Here is a 15,888-nt window from a genome sequence, read left to right as displayed (position 1 = left end):
CTTTTTATCTTTTTGGATTCAAGCGTGACTGATGAGTCTTGTGTAGACGGAACGCGCGTCTGGCGGAAATACAAAATTTAATCCTGGTATCAATGATGAGTTTATTTCCATTGGTTTATACAAAAACAACTCCCAACGATAACATTTTGCTAGCATTATTTCGTCTAATAAAAACTTTAAGATTTTCCCTCATACCGTATTGTTTTAATACTTTCCAATATTTACCGTGTATTGCAATAAACCCAGCCTACTAATCTAGTATGGAATATAGCTAAATGTCTCTACCAATCCGGTTCCTAGATTGTATTGGGGGTATGATAACAATAGTTATCAGCTATAAAAATAATGACTAAAAATCTCAAATTCAAAAAGCAATGTTTCAAAAACTGTATATAGTTAAATATATAACACCACTAAACTAAAGTGTGCCAAAATTCTCTTTGATACCGAAAACGGTAACTATGGTTATATTAGTGGTATATGCATTTTGGAATTGGAAGGTATACTTTTTTAACAACTTTTTACAATGTAGCGCTAGTATTGCTGGGTACTATGTCAATTTACTCATTTTCTGTTTCAGATGTAGATTTCGGTAAGTATAATTTCATGTATCTTATTGTTATACATGTATGCACGCTGCAAATAATTAAGAATGCCTTTAGTTTTCCTTTGTTTAACTGTTATCATTATGCACTGAAAAAATAGCTTATAAATAAGTTGATCAACGAACTGAATTAAGGAGATAACTATAGATTTCTTAGATAATTTGGTGCTACTAAAGTAGTAAAATGAGTTGCACGGGAGGTAAGTTACTCTAGATAAGTATTTTCTTTGAAAATCATGCAAAAACCTTACACTATAATTTATAAATCATGGTTTACAATTTTCTGTTACAAGCAGTAGATGCACCGCATTTAAATATTAATTTAAGGTATAATGTGTTGACTTTTCTTTGCAGAATACGAAGTCGGTAAGAATGAATGAAATTTAGATGTACAGTCAACTAAATTGTATTTTTTTTTTTTTTTGTCAACGTTCCTAACCTGTCTAAACTAACCTAAAACGACAAAGAAGAATGTCTACATTATATTTTTGATTTTCATAATTTGTGAGATTTTCAAGAAAATGCATAGTCTGTTGATTTTAAGATTGGTGATCTCTCCTAAATTAGAAAAAGAAAAGAAAACTAGATTTCCAAAAACATCATACTGGCAAAAAATAAATGATATGCGCTCAACTATCTGTGACAAATTTTATGGAAATCAATAAATAACTGGACTATGTGAAAATACAAAGGTGACAATATATTATACATGATTAAACATTTGCTTAACATTTATTACAAAGTGATCAGTTAGCTGGACTCTTTCAACAAATCGTCTGCATTCCTATGAGAACGAACTGTGTGCCTTTACTTGTCGAAATCTTCTTATTTTCATATGAGTCTGAGTTCCTTTAGACACTACTTGTCAAAAACAAAAAAAACCAAAGAAGTCAGATCATTTAATTTCAAATTCAGATATATTGATGAAGTTGTTCCCATCAACAATCCAAATTTTTATGATTGGGTTCCATACTATATCATCCAGAACATGAAATTAAAGATTCGACAGGTTTTGCAATCACTTGTCGTCGTCCGTCCGATGTTAACTATTTTAAACATTTTCTCCTGTGAAAGTACTAAACCAATTCCAACTAAACTTAGGCAGAATGATCCTTAGGGTATTTTGAATAAAGATTATGTTTTATCTTTTGTTACGTCAAAAATAAAAACATGGCCGCGATGGCTAAAACAGAAAATAGGGATAAAATGTAGTTTTTGGCTTATATCTTAAAAAAAAAACATTTCGAACAACCAATTACCACGGGGTAAACATGTTTATAGGTGGCACGGTAGTATTTGTATTCCAGAATTTAGGTTGCTCTTTTGTGTACCCTACTTAGGTAAATGTATCTAAACAGTGTGATTGGACAAAAAATACAATATCAACTGAACATACTTTCCCAAACTGATGGATGAATCAGGTGTAGAAAAATATGAAATAATTTTACATACAGATGAAAATGAATTTTTGAGAATTTTTTTAAATTTTGTATTCACTGCACCATAAAAGACCTAAAAGTACTAGTGGCCTTAGGTTTTTAAAAATAGCAAAAAAAGTAAACGGTCATGATACATATTCAAATTCATTTCTGAATAGTTAAATGAAAGTACTTCAGTTAACTGTGAATGTAGAATTTTTTGCAGTGTTAGAAAGTGGTGAAAATTCTAAAAAGGCTATCATTATCGCTTATGGGCCAGGAAATACTACCGTGCCACCTATAAGGTCAAGTTTTATCAGCCCCGAGATTTTCCAATCTATCTTACAGCCGTTTAATCGAGTATTTTAAGGAAATCATGCAGTTTTCTGTTATTATCTCGAATACTATTATTAGATAAAAATAAACTGTAAACAGCAAAATTGATCTGCAAAGAACGATCTACAAATAAGTTGATTTGATCAAAATTGTCAATTAACCACCCAAGGAGCAATTTGCCTTTAAGGACAATTAAACATAATTTGTTTATCATGTTTTCTATCTTAAAAAAATCTTCTCCTCTGACACTACTGAACCAATTCAAACCAAACTTAAGCTGAATGATCCTTATGCTATCTTGAATAACGAATCATTGTGTTTTATTTTGTGTTAGAACAAATGAAACAATAAGTTAAAAGCTAAAGTATTCATGAGGTTAAGGTATTCGTGCACAAAAATTATCAGCTAAATTGGATATCTGATTTTTAGATTATTGGCCGTTAATCGAGGATTTTAAGGAAATTTTGCAGTTTTCGATTATATCTTAAATACTTTTATTAGATAAAGATAAACTGTAGACAGCAAAAATGTTCAGCAAAGTAAGATCTACAAATAAATTTAACAACCAAAATTGTCAATTGACCCCTAAGGAGTTGTCCTTTAAAGACATTTTTTCACAATTTGTTCACCTAGTTTGCACACTTAAAAAAAATAATCTTCTCTTTCAACTGCTTTTGGGTTGAATGAGTTTCAGTGTATCTGATATAAAATTTTTATTTGATTTCATTGTCGGTAAAGAAACATACCCACTACGGCTACAGTGGAAAAAAGGGGTAAATGCATTTTTTTGGCTTTTGAAGAAAATATGACAGATACAAAGAACATTTAAATGGCATTTTTTTAAGCCACACATTAATAGTTATTAAAATCAAAAATAAACATTGATGAAAGATTTAAACAAAATGTTACCGGCGAGTAATCTAGGCACTTGATACTGAGACTTATATCTCGAATTTGTCATGTCAGTACCAGAATCTATGAGAAACGAGACAATATTCCCCACCTAAGAAGCAATATACCAACTGCACCTGCAAAATATATATTCATTTCCAAACACTTTCAGTATTCCAGAGCTTTCAGCTGTTACTCATTCATATGTGTCTGAGAGGAAAGTTGATGAACCAGGGGTATGCCAAAGAACGCCTCTTTAAAAAAAAGGTTCAAAGGAAGAGACTTAGACCTAGATCAATATTCAACATAATCAACATCACAAATTATACACGATTTTAAACTTTAAGGTAACTTCGTATATCACAGTGTTTGTGGACTAAAAATTGAAACATGAAATTCAATATGATCAACATTCCGAAGACGGCCACATCGTTCTAAAGCAGCAATATATTTTTTTGTGTTTGTAAATATTATGCTTTGTGATGGAAAAAAATGTCCGGCAATTATAGTTAAAAAGACAGGAAAACGATTTTCATGTGCATGATAAGCTTTTCTAGAGTTACTTTTACCAAGAACTTTTAAACCAACATTGTGTAAAGTCGAAAATAAATGATTCGACATTGTATTACTGTCTTATAAAGGCACAATTAATATGTTCAAAGACTTCATTTTCAAGTCTTTAATGGGCACTAGCTACGAGATACATAGCAAATTTGAATTATAATTATTTTGGTCAATCTCATCTGAAAATGAATAATATTTTAATTCGCTATTCGCAGCCAGTAAGGTTCAATTTTGTCAAAATAATCTAAGAAACATCGATGATGAATTATTCACATATAAGTGAATAATTCGACCTCAATGTATCCGTATTCATGTGAACTTCAATTCAACTCCTTAGCTAGAGATTGGTTATGCATAGTTGATGCGTGTTAGGCTAGTAAAAGAAAAAAATGTCAACATTAAAAGTGAAAATAAGGTTAATCATTTGGGGAAATTTCGAATTAACTTGTAGTTTTAACGTTAAAATTGAAATCAAACAGAAATAGACAATCCATTTGCAAGAGGTCCATATCTATTCATATTTATGTTTATACCGTGTTATGTGACCGCTGGTTGGTTTAGGGGTCATCTCGATAGTTAATTAGATGGCGTCTATACTAAAATACCCATGAAACGCAGCTACATGTTATCGGTGAACACGAATTTGACAGCTAGTGCCACTTTAACATTCATTTTTAATACGGAATATTGAACGTTTTGTTTTATATGTTTATATTATATATTTCAGTTATTGTGCCAGGTATGTTATCATAATCATATTCAATAAGTAAAAATTAACAAAACGTATACAATAACTATTCTTGCAATAAAGATTTCATTTTTACCGACGTCGAATTATTGATATGTTTTCTCATCGATGTATGACTTTCGAACAGCGGTATACTTCTGTTGCCTTTATATATTTCGATAATCTGAAAGATTTTTAAAATGATGTAAATACAGTTTTGTGAGACTGCATTGAATATGTGCACAGTGCTTCTCGCAACAGAAAACATTCCTTTTATTGTAACCAATGTCAGATGTCAGTTTCGAAAACAAATTGTGTTTAAAAATCACAAAAACGTGGCGTTAAATTTGTAACTAGGAAATTACGTCTGAGTAGCATCTCTTGGTGGTATGGTCAAAGATAGCATTGCATTTTTGTCAATTTGTAATGAAAATATGAAAAGCCGTTTCACAAAATATGCATAACAATTTTAGGGAAACAAACTTCAATCCGTTATCTAGCCTTTTCATACAATGTCAATCATTTTGTATTTTTATAAGTCTCATACTTTCTGTCTGTCATTTATGAAAGTCTAAGTTATGCTTTCTCCCATTTTCTATGCAAGTATTGAAAAAAAAATATGTTTTGGCACACCATTATTTTACTATTTTTTTTATATTTGAGCGCCCTATTATTCTCAATTTTTATATTTTAACAACCAATTATTCTCTTTTATTTGGCTCATTCTCTGTAATTTTCGCCATTATTGGAACCTGTTTGCTCTGTTCTTCTCCTAAATTCACGAATACAAGAGTATTTACATTAAATTTGTTCATCGTATTATTAAAACAGTAGGGTTTTTTTCAGAGCTCGGATGTAATGTGCCTCGTTTTTGTCTAACAGACCCGAAATTAGGACAGACAGAATGTAATGGTTGTGAGAGATCAGAAGCGTATGATGATGGCCTATGTTGTGAAACATGCAAAGAGAAGAAGGAGAAAAAAGATATCCTATCAGGACATGTATGAAGGGGGAAGCATGCAATAAAAGTATATTTCTCTCTTATATTTGTTTTCTGTCTTATATTTTTTATCTTACCTCAAATAATTTTTCTATTTTAGATTTATTCTATTTTTACATGAAACGAAATTTGCTGATGAATTTGCTATAAAAATTCTCAATTAAACAGCAGGAATTTTACGTTAGAAAAAACAATCTATCTTTCTTTTAAATTAGTTTGCAAATAAAAACACAAACGCGTTGACATACGTTCCTTCAAACTCGAAATATATATATCGGTACGTGCAATAATTTCTCTTAACATTTATAGATAAAGATTCTACCACTATATCGAGTGTAATACGACATGTATCCATTAAAGACGGTGAAATTTTCAAATTTAAAACACGAGGCTCGCCGAGTGGATAAATATCGTATTTCACATGATTTCAACAATATGCAAACACATTCAATCCTTCCTTTTAAATGATCTGCAGTCAGATATGCTTCTTCTAGGTGACGTAGTTAGACATTGTCGCCTTGTTCATGTCGCATGAGGTAGTGAGATCAAAAGAACCACACGTTGATTAAATTAAAATAATCAACATGTCAGGAAAACGATAAATCGCGTAAGAAATAGTTATATGAAGTTATGATTAAATCTCTCTGAGAATCAAAGCTCCGTGTTGAAGGCCGTACTTTGGTATAATTATAGTTGTTTACTTTTTACGCAATGTGACTTTGATTGTGAATTCACTAATTGACACTCATACTTACATCTTATTTCTATTAGATATTGGAAGTTATTAAGTATGGTGTAGTTAAATAATTAGCAATGTGATAAGGGCATATAAACCTACACGGATCTCGAATTTGGTTAATGTTTACAAATTGACACAACATACATGTTGTTTTCAATTATCTCGTGCTCGTTGCGGGCTCGTATTGGCTGTTTAAAAGGTCATACATATTGTTTCAATTTTCAATTAGTTTGAAATTGATGACGGATTCATTAGTACTGTTGGTTATGTGTTCTGTGTGTACTACACATTGTATTTGTAATCTGGGCCTCAGTTTTCGATTGGTTTAAGTTGTTCATCAATCATAACAATCACTAGCCTGTCAACATTGATGGTTATAATTAGAACAGGTGCGCATGAGTGTCAGTTATCCTTCCGAAGGTCGGTGGTTCTCTCTGGACACTCCAGCTTCCTCCACCAATACAAACTTGTCGTCCTGATATCGACAAGAGTGCTAATATTTGAGCTAAAAACTGACCATCAATCAATCAAAATATCTTCTTTTAACAAGTGTCCGCTTTGCTTAATATACTTTTTGTTTTGTTTCTATTTACGTAGAGCTTTGTTTGGGTATGAAAATAAAAATTGTAATAATTTGGAAATTTACCAAACTTTTGTCTTAGGAGAAAAAAAATCAGGTAGTTTTAGGATCTATAATATGGGCTATTTAACAACAAAATCATAAATCAAAAACAAACTGACAATGCTGTGGAAAGAAACCGAAAACAACGAAAAGACAAACAATAGCTCCCAAACACAACAAAGAATCTAAAATACCACACAAAAAACCACAGGTGATCTAAGGAGCTTAGGAAGGGTGAGCAGATCCTCCTCCACACGTTGAACCTATCGTGTTGCTCGTACAAGTACCATCTCGATAATAAGTCTAATTTGGTTGGTCACGGTATAGGAAAAACGGATGTGGTTGTGTTTACAACAATTGGAACATATCGATCTTTGGCAATCAAGGAAATTCTGATATGAAATGCTACATATAACTGAAAAGTTTACAATTAAAAAGCTGAAATCATTGTATTTGGCATAATGTATTGTTCTCAACCGACCCTTATTAATAGTGTCTTGTGTAATGATATGAGGCAGACTTAACTGTGTCTGTTTTATTTTAATGTTGTGTCGTTGTTCTCCTCTTATATTTAATGCGTTTCCCTCAGTTTTGGTTTGTTACCCCGATTTTGTTTTTTTTGTCCATAGATTTACGAGTTTTGAACAGTGGTATACTACTGTTGCCTTTATTTATCCTTTATGTCAAGTTTAAAAAATACTGCAAGATTCTTTTGAAGATCCTGTATGAAGTCAGCCTCATAGAAACAAGACGGCAAAATTGGTTGCCGTTGGAATGCAGATTGATTATTGAAAAAGAACATCGCCAAAACATAACAAATATGTTGCCAATTATTAAATCAAGCATCTTAATAATGTCCGTAGAAGTGAATGATTTGTTTAAATAAGAGAATTGTTTTACATAGTAAGAGTTATATTTTAGACAATATACTCTATATACGTCGGCCATTTTTTTATGAAACAAAGCAGAACCGAATCTTTCAATGTGTCCTTTAACTTGAAATTGGGAATACTTGTGCAAAGGTAGAGAAGTCGAATGTGTTTATACAAATGCAAGGGAAATGAGACTAAGATTGAGTGAACACTAAAAGATCTTTGGAAACTAAAGTATCCATACAAATATTATCTGATTCAAACAGCCCCTAGAGAAGGTCATTTAACAACAACTTTAAAGCCTGGCTTTGATTGTTGATAGAATTGATGTTAATAACTTAGAATGAGGTTACCCGGTGCACTTGAAGGACCAATTGATGGATTTAGGCTCATGATATTTCGGAGTTTTCGATAACACATTTTGCAGGGAAGTCAGTTATAACATGACCAGCCGGCTTATATATAAATAAAGAACTACTACAGATGCAATGAAGAGTCGGCAATATTAAAATTCTGCATCACGTGTTTAAAATTTGAAGATATTATCTGTTGTAGTAAAGTTTGGTTACGTAAGTGAATCATTTTTATTTCACAAATGACAACAGTTGTTACCTGGTACAAAATTTTAAATGATACTAAGACGTATAATTTACAATGGTGTTACCTATTAATTGATATTAGTTTCATCAAAAAAGAAAAAAAAAACTATTTTTTTATAGGATAACGAACTGGAGCAATTTTTTTCCTGACTCTTCGGCATCTTTTATTGCAACACTTTTCATGTCTTTTGCAACTTTTGTCCTTTTTACATCTTTTTCCCTTTTTACCAGAACTATTACGGCAAGACCCTGTAAAATAAACGAAGGCAAATTTTAGCCTAAATTTACACCTTTACAAACTGAAAAGTATGAACTTCAAATTCAATCTTTATCATGAAATAAGATATGTCTTCTCTGTATCAATATACTCATCATATAAACCAGGATTAAATTTTGTATTTACGTCAGACGCGCGTTTCGAGTGCAAAAGATTCATTAGTGACGCTCGAATCCAAAAAAGATTAAAAAGGTAAAAAAATGTACGGAGTTGAAGAGCATTGAGAACCATAATTTTTTTTCCAAATACAGCTAAGGTAGACATAGTCTTAGTTTTGCTGCATTCATAAAAGACTACAGTTATGAATATCTCCGTGGTTTTTTCGCTGACTGAAGCTATCAAATACTCTTTACAACACGACGAGTGCCACATGTGGAGCAGAATCTGCTTACTCTTCTGCCCCCAGTGTTGATGGTGATCGTGTTGCTTAGTCTTTAGATTTCAATGATGTGTCTTGTGTACTATTATTTGTATGTTTGTCCTTTTTTCCTTAGCCATTGCGTTGTCAGTTTATTTGCGATGTATGAGGTTGAGTGTCCCTGTGGTATCTTCCGTCCCTCTTTTACAACTTTCTAAATTTCTTTTGACAGATCTATCATCTGATTTATGATTTTCAAAATCGGTAACAACCGATTTACAACCATGACTTATAATTCATTGAATCTGATTACTATAATCTAGTTATAATATGGAGAGGGAGAACTTTTTAGAGTACTGAATTATTGGTGCTGTTTAAGATGAAAAATGTGAATCAACATCATATATCAACATTTTAGTTAAGAGAAACTATATCTTAGACGTAAGTAGAAAAACTTCAATTAACCATTGACTTGCGTGGAAAGATTTTATTTTTCATTTGTGTATTGCCATAAAACAACAATCGATTTGTCATTTTTATACAGATTCAAAATAATTAAACAATCCAAAGAACATTTTCTCACATATGATTAGCATATGTAAGTGTGCAAAGTGTGGTAATGCTGTTGCAGATTATGGGCTTATATACTTAAAAAGGGACAATTTTGCTAAATTTGTGCTAGAATAAAAACTGAAATATACAAAACTGTTAAATAAAACAAAAAATATTGTAATGATAAAACTGTTGTTGTATTATGAATAGAATGACGAAATTCAGCACCATCTAATACATGATAAGAATACTTGGTATTAATGCCAATAAGACAACTATATAACAACTATAGGTAACCATACCGCTTTTTCAATGAGTAATAAAACCTGACCGCATAGTCAGCTATGATAAGTTGGTTTACAAGAAACATACCTAAGTGTTTTTTATTGACTGTGACTGCTGCACATCGTCTATTGCAACCATAGGTACAACATCGATATCCTAAAAATATGTTGAACATTATATGTATATACTTATTCACTTTTTATGTTGTAGTGATTATACAAAATTGATTTTCAGTTTTAAACATTATTTGAAAATATAATCATAAAAATGTATCATAGATACCAGGCTTATAATTATGTTCGGCAGACTAGTGTTACTAAACAGCAGTCTTGTGTCTTTATAATCAAAATGATGACGGTAAACATTTATGTCAGTATATATAAAACTTTGAGCTTGCAAATTACGAAAAAAAATTTCGATACAGTATTTCTTATATATAGAAATGTATTGAAGTAAGACAACATCAAATGCTGATTTTTCTAATGGTGAGATAAGTTGTTATCACGGTTATAGCAATGCGATTATTATTTGAGAAATATTTATTTACCGGACATTTAATACAATGTTATTATCTATTGTAGTGATGATAATGTTTATGTACACGCTTTACCATACATAAACTCAGTTTATATTAAATTGGAATGCATTTAGGTTAATTGAACTTGTATGTATCTACACAAAAGCAATACCGCACAAAGAATATAGCCAATAAACCAAACATCGACACAAGACTTGGTCATACCCTTTTACAATGTGGAACGCACGACAAATTAAGAAAAACGTACTATTGCATCACCGGTACTATAACATTGTTATTATATTAATATATACTTGTTACTTGTTTTAATCTTATTATTATTTGTTAAAAGATAACATGACATTCAACATCCACGAATTCCCATTCTAATATGACGTTCTTCTTTAGCTTTGGGTACAAAGCCATGTTCTAATTCGAATAGAACATGGGCTGCACGTGATTGACGTCACAATTGAAATTGCAACGTCAGATGAATTTTGAACAACGCCAGAGATCCAAATGGACATTTTTGTTGGTGTTGCTCGCTAGGAAATTAAATAAAAACAATCCAAAAGTAAGTTTAAATGTTTCTGTTTTTTTTTTTCTTCTTAATGAACTGTTAATTTTCTATAATGTTTTTGTTCATCAAATCAAAATGGCGACATTTAGCGTCTACTGTAGGTCCGCTTCGAAGTACAAAAGTTCAAAATAGTCCTATTAGAATCAAAATAATTCTATCATGCCATGCTCTATGCTCATTTTAACATGGGTAGGCATTATATTTGTAAACATTTAATACCTCGCTAACGCTCGGTATTAAGATATTAACAAATATAATGCCTACCCATGTTAAAATGAGCATAGAGCATGGCATGAAAGAATTATTTCTTAATCAATTAGTATAATGATTATTTATTTATGCAAGAGTAAAAATACTCTATGGGTTATTCGCCCTTATTTATATAATAAAATTTAGAACTGCTTACATCAATTCTACACTAATTTAATGTTTCGGCGGCTAAGTATTTATAATTGTATTACTATAATGTTTAAAATAAAGTTTGATTCTATAATTTTTTCCCATATATTTATTGGCCTGCCTCTTCAGGGATTTCCAAAAAATGGGTTAATTTCTTATTTTAGTGGAAGTTAGCAGATCTGCTAAATTCTTATGTCTTTTATATGCTAATATTGGCTTGTTCTTAAAAAATCTCTCTGCAATCCGTATCATGATTCAAAAGGTGCCAGTGTTTAAGTATCGCCTTTTTAATCCCCCTTATACAAGGATTATATTTTGTTGTTAAACCCAGTGGAACATCATTTGCATTTCCACGTACTGATTTATTCAATAAATCTTTTCTATCAATTTGTAATGCTTCATTTATAGATTGCCTTATCTTAGCTTCTTGATAACCTCTTGCCATCAAGTTCAATTAAAACTGTGAGAGTGCATGTTGTAAATCGTTATTATTGTTAGAATTTCTAATATAACGAATGACCTCTCCTTTGATGAAACCTGAAAACACGTGTGGATTATGGCAGCTTCCCCTATGGAGATATAGGCATGTATGTGTAGGCTTGAAATAAATTTTCGTATCTAATATTTTATTTCACTGAAATCGTGAACCCTTGTATATTTTAAGGTCAAGAAATATTATTTCTTTTTCTGATATTTCATAAGTGAATTATAATAAATTAAGGTGGCTATTAAAAAATAACATGACATTCAACATCCACGAATTCCCATCAATTAAATGTCATTAATATAATGATTATTTATTTATGCAATATAAAAAAAAAACTCTATGGGCTATTCGCCCTTATTTATATAATAACATTTAGAACTGCTTACATCAATCCTTCACTAATTTAATGTTGCGGCAGCTAAGTATTTATAATTGTATTACTATATTGTTTAAAATAAAGTTTGATTCTATAATTTTTTCCCATATATTTATTGGCCCGCCCACATAACCACGTTTTGTTTGGATGTTACTGATACCATTAGGTCAATTGCTTTTTGGGGTGTCTGTGTTAATTGATCCTTTCTATAATATTTTTCTTTATGATAAAGATTTGTGGAATTTTGAATGAGTAGTTATAAAACTGGTTTAATATTCCTGTATCTGTATCGTTACAATAACCTTGTCATTAATTGCGTTCTGATTGTCTCTTTTGGCAATGTAATATGTTCAGAAATGTATAAATTAAACGAAAAACTTACCTGATGGACATTGTTTTTGGAACAAACAATTGAATTTATAATCGACGACACATGCTGTACTAACGTCCAATTTAGGACAAGTTCCTAGGCTTTTACTTTTACGGCTTTTACAGTTCACCTAATGACAAAAATGAAAATCATAGTCAATATGCTTCTAATGATGATGATTGTTTCTTAACATCCAGTGTCAAATACTCCATGCGTTTTCGTCCAGAGGAGAACAAATTAACACTAATAATAAACGGTAGGTCTTAAAAAGAGGCCGTCAGGAATGAAGGTCGGGGAAAATGTAGACTGCCACAGGAAAATGGGGATATTTTAGAAAGGGACATAAATATAGTATTGTGATTGCTCCCAACAAATCCCTTAAAGAACTGTGGCATAGGTTATGAAATATCATGGCATTTTCTCTACAAGAGACATCATATTTACCGTCCCAATTCTGAACGGCCCTGATTACGAACTGAACATCTCGCATAGTTTAAGGAACATTTCACTTACGGTTTGAATTAAAAACACGAGTGCACATATTTCTATACCCCGGTCACCTTCACGGAGGTTCTTATGATCAGAATGAGGATGAGGATGATACAAATCCAACTATAAACATGTTATTTCAGTTATAAATAGGTGCAGGCTTATTCAATATTAATACGTTCAAAGCACAACATATATCTCATAATAAAAATTGACAGAAATTATAAAAGTCATATTTAATCACATTTGTGACTAAATGGACTGATTATGAAAATAAGATGTGGTACATTTATGATTCATAATGAGAAAAATATAAAAGCTCCGTCACGAAAAATATGAAACAATCCAATTGAGAAAAACTATCGGCGTTATTTAAAACAAAACAATTTACAAACTGAAATAAAAGAAGTCCAACGACAACCACTGAACTACAGGTTCCTGACTTGGGTCAGGAACATTCAGAATGTAACGGGGTTAAACATGTTTGTGAACGCTCAATCCTGCTTTTAACATGGGACAGTGGTGTTACACAACACAAAATAAGAACAAATAATACAAATTAGTTGAAAATGGCTCAGCATGTCAAATCAAAACAAAGAAAAATTGCATCTACAAAAAATACAGATTGGACGTTGCAAGGTACATGTATTTGACATGGCTACAAAAATAAAAGTATACAGTACACAACATAGAAAACTAAATACAATTGAGAATGTGTCAAAGAGGCAGCAACCCGACCGGAGTGTAGTTATAGTCGAAGGCAACCGATGGATCTTCGACGCAGCTTGAAAATCCCGCACCCGGAGGCAAAAGTATAAGTTTAGTAAAAATGGACATCACACTAAACTCCTGAAAACTGAGCAACATGAACTCCACCAAAAACTATGAATGATCTTAGGTTTATCGAAAGCATATATAGATCAATCATAACGCATGTACAAAATTTAAAATGTGTCCCCTTAATCATAAGAGCCGCGATATCTTTTTAAATAGAATGTATGTACTTGTCAATATCGTAGTATAGTGTTTTCCTCATATCATTCAAGTTTGCACCAATTTCAGACAGCTACATTACTATTTTCAGATGTGTTAAAAATTCTGTATCATAATACTCAACCCTGATGCTGAAGTCTGTTAATACATAATAAATTTCCAACAGGAAAAGTAAATCATTAAAAAATATCTATCTTACATGTACTTACGCAGTGGATACTGGTAGTCATTAATAAAAGCAGTTGAACCTATTTCATTTTAAATAAGAACTATATCTTACCGTAGAATATACAACGTTTTTTTAGTGATTTAAATTAATGCTGATTTTGTATTGACAGAAATTGTATTAAAACATTTTAGTCAAATCTTAATTGCATACAATTAATTAGTTTTGAAAAGCAACACTTCTGTAAATCAAAACAAAATTTGACATTTTTGAAAAAAAATGTATTGTTTTATTTCTTTTGCATCCTCATATATGTTTTCATGTTTCCTTAATATCATTAATTTTGAACTATCGTAACTAAAAATACCTCAATAAAAGCAAAAACTCCCAGAAACAATATAAAATATACGTTCATTGTACCACAGTTGCCATTAATTTGCTGATATCTAAAATAAAATAAAACTGCAAAAGCAATTTATACTAGTCTTGAAAAGGAGTTTTTTTTTAATTTGAAAAATAATGATACCGGATGAAAGTGACATTTCTTTGGGCATATAAAAAGAAAAGATGTGCTATGGTTGCAAATTATACATAATTACATTAAAAATTAGAATTTTAAAACAATTAAACAAGCGTTATTGTATACTATGTTGTCACGACATGTACTTGAAGAAATAAATATAAATAAATTATACAAACTAAACACATAATTTGACGTATAATGCAGTTGGTATATTTACTGTAAACAGCATCTGGAAATTATTTCTTAAACTTTTTGTAGAATAACGTAAAACTTCAATAAATAGTCGAAACAATTTAAACTTACCATTTTTTAATTGCCATGTTGACTCACCAGACTAAAGTAAATAAACAGCATATGAATATTAAGAAACTTAAATTTTTACAAATGCTGAAAAATGTAGTACAAACATTCATATCGTACAGGATTGACTGACTGATTGTTGTTTGCTTAATGTCCTACTGCAAATATTTCATGCATATTCAGGACAAGAATAAATACAGTAGGTAGGTCCTGTAATAGCGGTCGTTCACGATGAGAGTAGGAAATTTTTGTTTGCTACTGGAAAATGTGGGTATAATGAATAGGGACCTTTTTTCTTGCAGCAGGTCACCTTTTATAACAGAGTTTTTGAATCTATATCCCATATCAAAACATTTCGTGTAAAGTTGTTTTAGAAAAAAAATGAACATTTATTAATCGCATAATGACTTATGTAAATATTTTCCAGAGCAGTTTTGAATGAGTGTTTTCTACACACAAAATTGCTGAACAGTTAACGAAAGATTAACAACAACAAACAAAATGAGATAGACACTTTAAAAATACACCAAAACAAAAACAACGTGTTAAAGAATCCAACCAACTCATCGTCATCTATGAAACAACTTGAAAAAGTAGCAAGATAAGCCAAACTAGATTCATCTCTCAAAGGCTCTATCATTTTCTGAACCGGTAGTTCTGAACAGATCATATCATTCATTACAAAAATAAATGTTTTTATATTACCGGAAGTTGTGTGTTTGGCGTTTTTGGGACTTCATCCTTTCCTCTCGATATCACTGAAAATGTAATTGAAATGATCAAATTTAAAATTGCACTGACTGTTGATGAATTTAATCAGCTCTACTGATTTACGTTAAGCATG

At 31.1% G+C, this 15,888-nt stretch overlaps 1 protein-coding gene across 1 annotated transcript; it reads right to left on the bottom strand.

The window, feature by feature from the left end:
• Nucleotides 1-8,345: 8,345 nt before the first annotated feature.
• Nucleotides 8,346-14,723, bottom strand: LOC143063619 (perlwapin-like protein). The gene is made up of 4 exons (XM_076235847.1): nt 14,589-14,723; nt 12,586-12,703; nt 9,932-10,000; nt 8,346-8,621 (listed from the first exon to the last, which is right to left on the bottom strand). Exons 1-4 carry the CDS (start codon nt 14,634-14,636, stop codon nt 8,479-8,481), a joined length of 378 nt encoding a protein of 125 aa, XP_076091962.1. The 5' UTR covers nt 14,637-14,723; the 3' UTR covers nt 8,346-8,478.
• Nucleotides 14,724-15,888: the final 1,165 nt, after the last annotated feature.

Source organism: Mytilus galloprovincialis, chromosome 2, assembly GCF_965363235.1.
Source record: "Mytilus galloprovincialis chromosome 2, xbMytGall1.hap1.1, whole genome shotgun sequence".
Lineage (NCBI taxonomy): Eukaryota > Metazoa > Mollusca > Bivalvia > Mytilida > Mytilidae > Mytilus > Mytilus galloprovincialis.
Note: the sequence above shows the minus strand (reverse complement) of the source record. Positions and strands in the feature narration are given on the sequence as shown.

Coding starts and splice junctions, on each gene's coding strand:
- LOC143063619 (XM_076235847.1), bottom strand. CDS start 14,636: ATGAACGTATATTTTATATTGTTTCTGGGAGTTTTTGCTTTTATTGAG. Junction 12,704..14,588: donor GAGTTTTTGCTTTTATTGAG/GTATTTTTAGTT, acceptor TTTTGTCATTAG/GTGAACTGTAAAAGCCGTAA. Junction 10,001..12,585: donor CCAAAAACAATGTCCATCAG/GTAAGTTTTTCG, acceptor ACATATTTTTAG/GATATCGATGTTGTACCTAT.